Below are 13,427 nucleotides of genomic sequence, written 5' to 3'. Positions count from 1 at the left end.
TCTGAGATGAAAACAAATACCTTGTTTGTTCAGTTGAGCCCTGCTAGCAGAAGAAGCAAAGTCCAAAAGGACCGCAGTCATCAAACCACAAATGGAGGTCGACATCTGTTTTTCTGACCTTGTGACTTGGTATGGAAAGATGCAGCTTTCTGAAGACCCAGTGACGGTGTTCCCAGGAGTCCATTCTCACCAGAGATTCCGGTTCCTTTGAAGTCTTCGAATGATGTTCATCTACATTAAACATGGAGGTGAGCCACAGCATCTCTGATTAATTTCCTTGTGTATATTGTACTGTTCTTGGTTGGCTGTTCTTCTGTGTTTTGATTGTTTTCAATGCCTCTCATCCATGGGGAACAGATAACCAGGTGTTTCTCGCCCATCCCAATTGTCCCCTGGTCCTGTTGCTTCAGTACATGAGAACTAAACTTGGCATTCCAGAGTCAGGTAGGGAAACCCTAGAGTTTGTCAAGTGGATGATGAAGAGGCAGGCTGTGTTCGCACCGTATAAAGGAAAAACAACAGCTACAATAATATCTTATGTTGTCTTTTTTTAACAGCAACACAGTTACTAATACCAGAATGTTTACATTTCATGTGTAATATTTACTCTTATTTGGATGGAATATGTGCTTCATTAATTTTCTAGCCAATATCTGAAGAACTAGAAGGAATATTAAGTCTGTGTGTTTTGGAGGGAGGGGGGGGGGGTCACTGGATGCTTCCATTAAATATTTCACACTGTTCAACTTCAGAGGTGTCTGCTTACATCTGCTGAGTTCTGCCATAGCTGCCTCAAGGGAGGTTTAACTTTTAACATGTGAAGACAAATGTATACTTTGTTGCATGACAGTTCGCAAAAAAACATCAGATCTTTAACTGATAATGATTGTGTTGATCAATTGAAAATCAGTTGGTTTTGGCGAGTGACACAATTGTGCGACAAAGCATAAATTATTCTTAAGGCTGTCATTACCACTCTCATTACTAGGATTAATGGAGCTACCTGATGACTTTAATGGTATAATTAGTGTGACCACAGTAAAGCTATCATTTGCACCTGGCGCTCTGCCCCTCCCGTACCTGCATTCTGCATCTGTTAGGTGCTGTCTTACCTGAGGTGTGTCACAGGCAGGCGCTTGAAAAATCCAGCATGCTTGTAAATTTTAGATATATGGAAGTGTCTTTCTGTCAGTCGTGTTGTGTATTTATGCTCTGTAGCACTGTTTTATGCTAGGTAAATCTCTCAGCAACTTTGTTTTGAAACATGCTATACAAGTTAAGCTTGTGCGTGCGTGTGTGTGTGTGTGTGTGTGTGTGTGTGTGTGTGTGTGTGTGTGTGTGTGTGTGTGTGTGTGTGTGTGTGTGTGTGTGTGTGTTCAGTGCTGGTGGATCTGTGTGATGAACAAGGTACTCTGAAACGACTCTTCCTGTCCCAACAGCCCCAGGATTGTGCCAGTAAATTACTTCCAGATAGGACTTCATTCATTTTCTGCACTGTCAACAGTGAGCAGCACATACTGTACAAAGTGTACATCATTCATAGATGTTATTGATCAAATGGGCTTTACAGTTGCTATTCTGTGGTCACAATGCAAAGATTTGCTGTAATTCTGTCCTAAATAGATGATTATACATCTATACGTATCTCTAATCATTCTCTAATTAGAGACAAACCAAATGTTACTGATATTTGAACAGTGTTAGACTGCATGGTTTGAGCAGAGGGGACAAATGTTTCTATAGATAGCTCTGAAATAGTTTGTTATCTGATCAGGAAACCCAGAGGACGGTGCTTATGTTTCCATCAGCCCGCTGGTGGCTGACCCAGACCCTGCGTTTCTCGGTAACTATGTTTAAAAGCTCAAACAGCTTGTTCATTTGTGTGTTGTTGGTACACATGTATACATGTCTGTTGGGTGTTACTCATAAAGATTGTGTGCATAATGCATATGCATGTTTTGTCAGACACATTGCAGTCACAGGTTAAAATCCTGGAGAAGGCTCGCCTACGACAGCTTTCCTCTCAACAGCACCAAAACCACAGAGTCGGCGTGAAGCCGGCCCAGATCCATTCCACACAGTCTGTGAGTTAAGGTTTTTTGTTGTGTGCATGTAAGAGTGTGCATGTCTACAGTTGGTAGTAATCAAAAAAATAGATTAGACTGGATTCCACTGAATTTCGAGGGAAATTAAAGATGTTTTTGACCGCCTGATTATTTTTCCTTTTCTTTTCATTTATTTATTATACTAGGGTTAGGGTTTTGGCCTAATTTAGATCATATGGACTGTTTATTCAGTGGTATGTGGTGATTAGATTAGAATAGTTTAGATGTCCTTTATTATCCACAAGGGAAAATCGTTTTTCTTGGGTCAATGCATACAGACAAGACAATACATATATGGTGTTGCGGCTATGAAGCAACATTTGTTTAAATTAGGCTAACAGTCTAAAAACCCCACTAGTCCTTCACTAGGCCATGCTGTACTGTACCTTACACCCAGACTAAAGTGGTTTGAACATGATGATGATGATCATCAACCTTTATTTCACCTTGGGAAACTATTGAGGAAGACACTCATTTACAAGGGTATTGATTTACAAAAGTACAAATAATAGTCCTAAGCTCTCACAAGTGGGGCTACATTTGAAAATTAAACGGAAATGTTTCAATTATTATTAGCAGCAAAAGCTATAAAGTCAGAGAAAATAAAGTGCCAACAGAAGACAAGTGGAAGTGTTGGCCTAGAGGTGGTGCTGCAGGAAACGCCATGGGATGCCCTAAATCAGTAGTGTTTATCCTCTGGGGTGCATAAGGGTGCCCAATAAATTCTATGGCAGTAGTTCAGTACTTGTTTTTGATTAATCTTTAGGACCAAAGTGTTGGATGACCAACCGACAGTGCCATTTTTTTAAGAACCCTGTCGCTAGTACTACAAGACGTAGTAGTAAATATATTATTAATGCAAGCCCACTTTATTATTATTATAGTTATTGCATCTTGTTTGGTTATCCTACGATCTCCTGCAGGCTATGCAGCGTCGCAGTCGAGCTGGCACTGATGATGAACCACAGCAACGCACCTCAAACAGAAGAAATCCAAAATAATATGGACATCTTGTACAAATAACGGATAAGCTGATTAAAACTACGTTATATAAACCTACCCTTTTGCCTCTCTTATTCATTTAATACTGTAGATTTATCTTATTGTCAATATTTAGTATGTTTTAAACTTTCATGTTTTAATATCCCGGCCCTGGCGGGATCTGTATTTCTAGTATTTAGCTCATCTGTTTTGCATGAAACTATCCTGAAACATGATACAGCATCAAACTAGTTGTGATACTGCAAGAATCAAGGTTGTCTTTATTGTTACATCTTGTGTGCAGGTTCATAAGAATGTGTTTGGCTAGACAGACATTATAGCAACATAAATAACAGTAATTTTAAAAAAGTTATAAGGAAAAGAAAAATCCATGAATATATAAAACGTATGCCAACATACAGTATAGATACGGTAGATAGATAGATATCTTTATTAAAGTGTCCCTCCGCAACACACATATAGAAATACAAAGTACATACCAGAATAAAAGAGTTGTGTACCACTCACAATGAGTTGTGAGAACTTAATAATAAACCTTACATAATTGTACCATAAAATCAACATACAAATACAAAACAATGTATACACCGGAACTCATAAAAGAATCGTCTGTTAAGGATGAGGTGGCAGGCTTTGGTACATTCGTTAATACAGTGTTTACCAGCTAATATTACACACATTTATATAATCAAAATCATTAAAATGTGCAACATAATTTGATAGGTGAAGAAATTATTCTGCACAAATGTCAGCATAGAGGTCACAGTGTTGTAGAAGAACATGGGTCTCCGATTCAATAGAACCATCATTTCATATAGTACAATACAGTAACGTCTATCAGCTGAGGTGTTTGTGTATCTACCAGTTTCTATGGCTAAAGGAGCAACTCCACATCTGAATTTGGCAAAGGTGCTTCTAAGCTGCCTTGACATAATCCTTTGTATTGGGCTCTGTGTCAAAGACACCCTTAATAGGCAGTAGGTGAGTAGCTTATTTCCTTCCGATCTATTTACTAACTGAAACCATGACTCTTCATCTGCTTTTGACACTGCCATGTCAAAACACTTCAGATCATTGCTTGAATAAACACTATTTATACCAGCATGACGGGACATATCTAAAGAGCTAAAAAGAATCTTACTGTGTTAAGCATAATTACATTGAAACACACGTTTACAGAGTCGGTCGTCAGGCATACAACAGAGCCTCTGCCAGTTCTTAAAAATACAGGACCACTGGTGTTTTGCCATGGAGTTTTCCAACCCATATCAACCTGTATAGCAGCATTTGGGGTGTGTTTATCAACTCCTAAATAAAATCTACATGCCTGGTTAAAAAAAAGAGAATTTACACAAGAATAACTTGCCCCAAACGGCAGCAGTATAAGTAAGCATAGGCAGAACCAAGGATTCAAACAGTTTGGTGTAGTATTTGAAGGGAAAACCACCCATAGACTTACATTTGGCGATGATTGCAGCCAGAGCTCTACTGGCATGCATCGCTAGATGCTTTACAGTTTTATTATTAAACTGAACCCAGACAGGGGCATTGAAGGATTTCTAAAATGCACCACTTTCGTTTTTATCTACATTCATGTTCAGTTTCCAATTCTGACACCAGCTATGAACGAGATCAAGCATCTCCTGTAGCCCTTCTTCCGTTTCAGAGATCAAGACAATGTCATATGCAAATAAAAGTATGGATTTTTTCTAAGGCCTTAACTGCCAGAGATAGATCATTTATGTACATGGCGAAGAGAATAGGAGATCAAATGCAGCAATGTCAACTGGAAACCAGTCTGTGAGACACCCATTAACACAAACACAGTATTTGACATTTTCATGCAAAGCAGTAAGACAATTCAGTATTGCCATGGAGACCCAAAATAGACAGCTTGTTCCAAAGCATGTTTCTATCTATATGATTAAAAGCCTTTGAAAAATCAAAAGAACAAACAATTTCTTGTTGTGCCTATAAAGTGACAATGTGATATATGTAACAACATATACACAACAAGAGAAGATAAACACTTTATCTTACTCCTGGGTTATCAACATCTAATGTAAACATGAGCATGCAGAAGCTGTAAAGTGATTCCTTTAAGCTTCCATTAAGCTGCATTCCTTTCAATCTTGCCATGCCCTTCAATATCAAATCAATCACCTTTAATCTGTTTTGACTATCCAGTTTCTTTTGCCATTGTTCCTTTGGCAAACCTTAAAACACAGCTACACATGGTTTCAATCACAGTAATGTTTCAAGACTTTCTCATCAACATAGAATATCTGTTCACATTAATGTGGAGCGGCTGCAGCTGGGTGGGTAGAGAGGCCGCCTTGGAAACAGAAGGTCTTTGGTTTGTGCCCCGGTCTATGTGTTGAAGTGTCCCTGAGCAATAACAGCTACCCGTCGCTGAACGCAATACTATAGCGCTCACTGTTCCTTATTTTGTTAGGATGGGTAAATGCAGGTAAAGGTAAATTCATGTAAGTGCTAATATACACAGTGACAAAAATACACAAAAGGAGTGGGGACCAAATAAAGATTTTTATAATTTAGGTCGTAGAATTTGATCTCCTCTTGTCCTCAAGTAACATTGTCCTCTACAAAGCCAACCATCTTTATAATAACCATCTAATGTATGATAAGCACTCACCCACCTTTACAACTTGTATAGGACTTTTGAAGAGAGAATAGACATTTCCATACCTTATTTCATATATCTTTTCATTGTTAGCAGGAAACCTGAGAAGGAAATGTGTATTTTGAAATAGCGTGTGTACATGAGAGTGGGGTAGATTATTAATGTGTCCAAGGATACCAAAATCATCAGCACAGCAGCTGCAACAGTCTACAGAGGAGGAGACAAGGAGCACCATAGTTCCCACACACCAGCACATCTGCCACAACCACCAGGTTACTGGAAACCTTCTGGAGGCCTCAGGAAGAGTGGTTGAGATTAGTTGATCTTTATAATTATGTAGAAAATAAACAGTTTATCCTGCATTATCCTGCATTTTCACATTCAAACTTACCATGATATATGAATAATTATTCAAGTTGTCTTCAATTCAAAGATCTAATTCTCTGTGGTGCAATGCCACTAATCGCAAGTACTTTAGTTCTTGTAATTGAGTGGCCTTTTTATGCACTTTTATGAGAATATAGTGAGAGAGGAGGCTGAGGATAAAGAGGGCCAGGCAGGGGGGAAAACATGCGATGCGAGAGTGCAGTCTAGCTAATACCAACTCTCGACTTCTGAATCGCTGCCCTCCACACCCTCCTGTCAAGCATCAGGGTCTTGAGCTCTGCAGTGTTGTTAACTCTGCTGTCGTGCCGCAGTGCATCTATAGGTGGTGCGCTTTTTGCCTTTCCTGGCTGTGCCATGGGTTGGCTCCCACAGTGTCAATTTGCTTGCCACTAGTTCCGGTCGCCTGACTTGCCTTGCAGCCTCATCCTTCTCTCTCTGACCTTGTCTGTGACCCGTGGTAGGTCCCCGTAGAGGACCACATTTCTGATGTGGTCCGTCCATGTGACACCTAGTGCCATTCATAGCATTCTTGTGTAGACTCCATCCAGAGCCTATTTCCTGTTGTGCTGTGAGGGTCCATGTCTCAGCCCCATACAGCATTCCAGGCAAGAGCCCTCTGGACCTTAAGGTCCTGTTCCGTTGAAGCAGTCCAGGCCCCGAGATATTTGAAGTCCTCTATTACCTTGAGCGCTGTGTCATCTGCGTAGTCGAGGTCAGTAATCGTGATGGAGTTTACTCGACTTGACTTCCTCTGGACCAGCATGAACCCCAGCGCCTCCTCCCTGCCACTGATTGCGAGTCTCAGGGTGTGGTCCGCATCGCTATAATGAACAGGAAGGGGGCCAGAGAGTCACCCTGCAGAACGTGTCGGAGATGTTACAAGCATATGGTTGGTGCAACACAATGCACATATTTGAGTACATTTTAAAATCAGTATTTCTACTTTAAACCTCAAATTTTATTTAAGGATTTTACTCAACTAGAAGTACTATACACTGTACAGTATCTGTATACAGTATATATGTTTATATTTTGTATTTAAATGATAATTTTTTTGTAGCATGAAACTATACTAATACATGATACAGCATCAAACTAGTTGTAACACTGCAAGGTTCAGGTTTTCTTTTGTTACATCTTGTGTACATGTACAGTACGCGAGAGTAAAACATATTTTTGCTTGGCTCCTTATTGTAACCACATAAGAAATAGTAATTAAAAAATAATACAGTAATATAATCAGAAGAAAAGAAAAATCCTCATATACTGTATACGGCACAATGTATATGCACAATATAACAATGTATACCATATACACAGCAGGAGAAGAGAAACAGTTTTGTCCATTATCCTAGCGCTTAAGGTGCTTGAAGGTGCTGTGTGGGTCATACTGGGTTATCAACATATAATCTAAACATAATGAGCATGCAGAAACTGTAAAGTGATTCCTTTAAGCTTAAACTGTGTTTTTTTTTTTGTAAATCCTGCCATGCCCTTCAATATTGAATCAAACATCATTAATCTGATTAGTGTTTTGACTGTTCAGTTTCTTTTGCCATTGTTCTGCTGGAAAACCTTAAAACACGCCTACACATGGAATCACCGTAATGTTCCAAGACTTTCTAATCAACGTAGAGCATCTGTTCACCTTAATGGACCTAGTTTAGTTGGTAGAATTTGAAATTCGGCCCTGTCTGTCTGTCTGTCTGTCTGTCTGTCTGTCTGTCTGTCTGTCTGTCTGTCTGTCTGTCTGTCTGTCTGTCTGTCTGTCTGTCTGTCTGTCTGTCTGTCTGTCTGTCTGTCTGTCTGTCTGCCTGTCTGTGTGTCTGTGAACAGCTTATCTCTGGCACCGCTGGACAGATCAGTGTGAAACTTTGCACGCACATCACTCCCAGTACACCAAGGAAGATCCTCCACCCCAGATGTTTCAAATCATGGTGGCACTATATCAGGCCGCTTAACCTTTTAGCCTATAACTCTTGAACCGTGGGTCAAACAGTTAAAGAAATGCATTTTCTTGAATTGCCCGGGATTCCTTGGATCTGTCACAAGACAAAAAGTTCACAGAAAAACATTTACAATGTTTGCACAAGTGTTCTAAGAGCAGGTACATCTGTTGTGTGGTCAGAGTCCTTACTGCAGTTGGAAAGAAAGTATTCACCCAGGATGAATTGGTGGACAGAGACTTGTAGCGCCTCCCAGTGGACATCAGCAGGAAGAGGCGAGCAGGGTGAGAGAGCTCTGGGATGATTGTCATTGTACTGTCCTGATGCTGATGGGGGAGGGCAAATAATCATAATCAATGATAATGTGTGTGCTAACATACCAGACTGTGAGGGGGAAATGCTCTCAATAATGACCATGTAAAACCATGTTTCACAGTGTTCATGTGGGTACTCCCACACCAAAAGACCTGCATGTTAGGATCATCCTCCTGCCAGTGTCAATGCACTGGCCTTAATAGAGCTGGAGCTGGTTGGTAGATTACTACATTACGTTCCCACCACTGCTCCCATATCCATTTAGCACGGAACCTTTAAAAATTGTTACTGTAGGCACTGCTGGTTGTTTGCCTCATTGATAGGAGTGTAAGCACTTCTGCAAATCTTCGACCTGTAAGGGGAAAGTCTTTTTATGTGTTATGTGTTATTTTTTGTTGTGGGGGGAATACTATTTTAGCTCAAGTTGGAGACATTGTTGTACAGTAGACCTATAGTACATAATGCAAAAAGCTTACTGATGTAGATATTTTAATGAGCATTTGCGTGGTTGTGCAGTAGCAGCATCTGGTGCTGTTGGAGACTTTTCACAGGAAATGGTGGGTGACGATGCAGAAAGTACATTCATTTACACTTCCACCTCCAAATGGCACAGGCAGCATGTTCATACTTCACATACAGTATAGTTTCAGCAGATACAGGCCAACACTTGAAACTGAGGGGCGGTTATGTGTATAACACTTAAATCCCTGTTATGTGTCATTATGTCTGCAGTCCAGCAATGTCAACATTCAGTTAAAACCATAGCTTTCAAAGCATGAGTTTATTTTTAGATTTTTGTGAAAACCAAACCGGAACTTCACAGCAATATTGTCCACCTGTGTAATTGTTTTTGAAACAGGCCTATTTCAGTTTCAACATTCTTAGAGCTTTAGTATTATTAGTGAATTATGCAATACACTAATGTTGGAATAGAAAAAACTATCCTTGACCTCTCTTTTCGTGAATAAAATCCACTTTATAAACTCCACAGGGTGTTGAATCACATGAACATTCTCAAAATAAATCCAAGCAGGTCCCTGTTCTCCAACGTCTTGCTGCTGCGTGGAAGAGACACCTTCAGCATTCTGTTCAGTATATTTAAGAAACATCTCACAGTTTCTTCCAAAGATTGACACATTTTAATGCTGTGGCAAATGAAATTGAGGAAGCTTAATAACCAGTTCTGTGGAGGTGAGACCAGACAGTTCGTTCCTTATCGGTTTCATTTACAGGGAAAGATGAATGTTCCTGTTGGCTTGCGTTACAGTCATTAATGATATTCTCTCTCTCTTATGAAATAAATCAATCAGACGTGACTCCTTGCTGTTGGCAAATTTCCGAGTCTAACTTAATTACAACCGTAGATGGCAAGGAAATCAAAGGTCAAATAGAAAGTGTAAACTTTATATTGTAACTTGAATTTAAAAACATAACAATTATACACAATAGCAGCCTTTAGCAAATACATTGGTAAGCAGCTTGTGAAATTGTACCATATACATATTCTCACCTTAGGCCCATCACTTCACTGATCCTTAAACAATTGACCCCAGTAGACACATGAAAGTGTATGAGGTACAGCTGCTTTTCCTGCTTTATTATTGAGATCTGTTTTTATCATATTCTTGCCTTCTTACTTTGAGTATTCGTATTATTATTGGTCTGGTATTGCATGCTCTAATTAACCATTTAAGTACTATTTCAAAAATAGCTGATCTGCAAGCTCACAACCCGTCAAAATTAGTTGTGAGCTTGTAGATCGATATTTTTCTAATTATTTAAATAATGTAACACTTATTTTGACACATTTTTACACTTCTTCTAGAACATTTTGGACATTTTTTTCAAATCTTTGCCTATATGGCATGCCCAAAATAAGGATGCCTCAAAGTGGTTAAGTAGGTGTCACATGGTGTTTTTAGACGAAGAAATCTAATTACGGCTTGTTTTGATGCTGGAATCATGTGGTTTGGATTTTGTCCACCATCTTTTCCCTTGTAGTTGTTTGTTGTTTTCATTTAAATGTAGTGTCACACATACAGTATGGCTGTGTCATTTGTTCTAGCTATCTATAGAAATGTCTGTTCTTCCTGATAAAATCATGGTTTCCAACTTTCCATGCAATCTGTTGGCTACTGAATCGTATCAGTCCTATCTCCCACTGGAACGACATGGTAATATCTAGCTGAATTTAAAAAAGTATACAAAAAGGTTTTATTTGAACTCTTTGCAATCCAGGTTTGATCTTGCATGCAGCTGTCTAAACATAACCAAATCACATGAAATGTAGTTTTCTCCTCTTTAGACTGTAAGAATTTCCATTCCATGTCAGAGAGGTTTAGAAATCTGAATCTGTGCCTAAAGGCAGGCAGCATGTGTTTACCCATTACCCTTTAATCAATAGATGATTAGTTCCAGCAAAATAATGAATTTGCTGGCAGTAAGCAATTAAGAATATTCTGCATAGGAATTAAATTTAAAGTTGGAATAAAACTTGTTCTACTAAATGAAAAGTCATTTATCACTCCATGAAGAGCTAGTATAGCATGACTGCATGAATAAATATCCATATTTTCTGTTATGATTTTCAGTTTCGAAATGTGTTACTATAGATGAGTGGAACCGATAATAACTTAAGTATAATTTCTATGTATCTGATTATACTGAAAGTCTGGCAAAGGAAAGAACACGATGCCATGACAACTGAATTTCCCCTGTGCAAATCAATAAAGGTCTATCTATCTATCTATCTATCTATCTACAATTCAAGACAGAAGGTACTATGAGTCGATTTTAGTGGCTGTGTAGTGCGTACTGTGTTAGTACTGTCTTCTGGATCACATTGTATGACAGTGGAACAGTCTGATATGGCCCAGCTGAATGGCAATACCAAGATTTCTGGTAAAGAACAAAGATGCAATTCATCAAGAGTATAGTGGTTTGAATAAGTCCACACAAAACTAACAATTGGGACAGAGGAGTGTGTTAATCAAATAAGCCCTCTATCCAAATGGAATGTCGCTGGTAGACATCACATGGCAAAAACAGAGACTGAAGTCAATGATGCTTGTTTACTTCAGCACATTAGGTCTCAGGAAATAACATGAATGATCCACCTTGTCTCCACATTTGGAAGGTTTGGCTGGTTGTGTTACTTAACTTGTTGTTTAGCTCTGTGCTATACCCACAACACATGTACATATGGTTTTACTTATTTTAGTCCTTAATTCCTGAGTCATATAACACTGACTGTATGTATGTATGTGTGTATGTATGTATGCATATGTATGTGTGTGTGTGTGAGTGTGTGTGTGTGTGTGTGTGTGTGTGTGTGTGTGTGTGTGTGTGTGTGTGTGTGTGTGTGTGTGTGTGCGTGCGTGCGTGCGTGCGTGCGTGCGTGCGTGCGTGCGTGCGTGCGTGCGTGCGTGCGTGCGTGCGTGCGTGCGTGCGTGTGTCAATCATATTGAATCCTAATGGAAAATCCCAAACCAGGTTGTACCTAGATTTGGATGTCCACAGCATACAGTAGGCCTATATAAAAGAGTCACTGTGAGTAACACAACATCAAAGATGACCTCCAGATTGTGAAATCTCTAAGTCTCCTATTTATAGGAATCCTCTCAGATTAAATTGTTACTTTAGACGAAAGACTGTGTCACTCAGATAGACTCATCTGACTCAATTTAATTTTAAAAGACTGCACGTAACATAAACAACATACAGTCTGGCCCAACCACCATGAAATGAAGCATGCATTTAGTTTGTATACATCCCAAAGGAAATTGATTTGGAATTTCCCATTTCAAAACAAAAAGCACCCTCCCATAATGGTTCTCTGTGACTTTAGTACCCAGACCCTTTGACTACTTACTCAGTCTTGGCTTGTTTTTGCATCTCAGTGCCTGTTTTTATCACATAGGATACTTTTTTTGCCATTAACTGTAAGACAAATGAAGACAACCAACAGAACCAAGCACATCAGAGCCTCATCATAAAATTCAAGTCTTGGCTCACGGGGTGGCAAATATACAGTATTTCACAATGTTATCTAATTCAACTGCTTGAATTGCTGCTGTGTGAGCTTTTAGATTTTTGCTCTTGGGTAGTTCAAGATTCAGCATTTTTATTCCATATTTATGGTTAGACTGTGTATTCCTCTTTTATAATACTGTACATTATACTGTATATGTACATATATGTATACAAAGATACAAATTTGTACAGGGTAATGAGGGTATAGATTGTAACTATATTTGTTCTACCCACGGTACTGACGTACTGATGTACTTTTTGGACAATTTCTGTTAATACACTGCTAATATAATGTTGTGCACTTTGTCCACACTTATATCTACACCTTTTATATCCTGCTTTTTCACCACGCCTTTTCCCAGGCAGCCGCAGCCCAAGTGCATGAGGTCCAAGCAACATTTGGAAGTATATAGGCCTACTTGGTTTCTTTTCTATCCCCGTCCGTTCTACCAGCTAACTCTTTTCCCCCCTAGGCTATTATCAGTATTTTTTGTTACACCTCACTGTATTTATGTTCTGCTTCTGTACCTGACCTGTGTGTCATAACTGGTGTAATGACAACTGAATTTCACGTCTATCCATCTACTTGGCTGTGTTCTGTTGGGGGTTAAAAATCTATAAACACCAGTGGTGTAAATAAGTAACTAAGTACATTTACTCAAGTACTGTACTTAAGTACAATTCTGAGGTATTTTTTACTTTACTGGAGTATTTCCAGTTTTCAGTATTTTTACTTCTACTCCACTACATCTCAGGGGCAAATATTGTATATTTACTCCACTACAATTATTTGGAAACTTAGTTTTCTAAGTACTAGTTACTTTGTCGATTTTGATTATTATCACAAAACATAAATAACCACTCGTCCACTTCAGGCCTTTATACATTTCGACCATTTGAAAATAGACAATCTACAAGCTCACAATGCGTCGCAATGCAACGCATTGTGAGCTTGTAGATCTGCTATTTTCAAAGGATTTTTGTACATTTCAAACA

The 13,427-nt window shown here is 39.0% G+C and overlaps 1 protein-coding gene across 1 annotated transcript; it reads left to right on the top strand.

The window, feature by feature from the left end:
* Positions 1 to 29: 29 nt before the first annotated feature.
* cUnhxorf65 (chromosome Un CXorf65 homolog) lies at positions 30 to 2,321 on the top strand. The gene is made up of 5 exons (XM_080415832.1): positions 30 to 248; positions 358 to 444; positions 1,381 to 1,503; positions 1,775 to 1,843; positions 1,966 to 2,321. The coding sequence occupies exons 1-5, from the start codon at positions 221 to 223 to the stop codon at positions 2,091 to 2,093; spliced, it is 435 nt and encodes a 144-aa protein (XP_080271958.1). The 5' UTR covers positions 30 to 220; the 3' UTR covers positions 2,094 to 2,321.
* Positions 2,322 to 13,427: the final 11,106 nt, after the last annotated feature.

Source organism: Gymnoscopelus braueri (genome assembly GCF_963280865.1).
Source record: "Gymnoscopelus braueri genome assembly, chromosome: 20".
NCBI lineage: Eukaryota > Metazoa > Chordata > Actinopteri > Myctophiformes > Myctophidae > Gymnoscopelus > Gymnoscopelus braueri.
This window is presented reverse-complemented; position numbering and strand designations above follow the sequence as displayed.

Excerpts from the sequence above, each read along its gene's own strand:
- cUnhxorf65 (XM_080415832.1), top strand. The coding sequence starts at position 221 with ATGATGTTCATCTACATTAAACATGGAG. Across the intron at positions 445-1,380 it reads ACTTGGCATTCCAGAGTCAG|TGCTGGTGGATCTGTGTGAT; the intron begins GTAGGGAAACCC and ends GTGTGTGTTCAG. Across the intron at positions 1,504-1,774 it reads CATTTTCTGCACTGTCAACA|GAAACCCAGAGGACGGTGCT; the intron begins GTGAGCAGCACA and ends TTATCTGATCAG.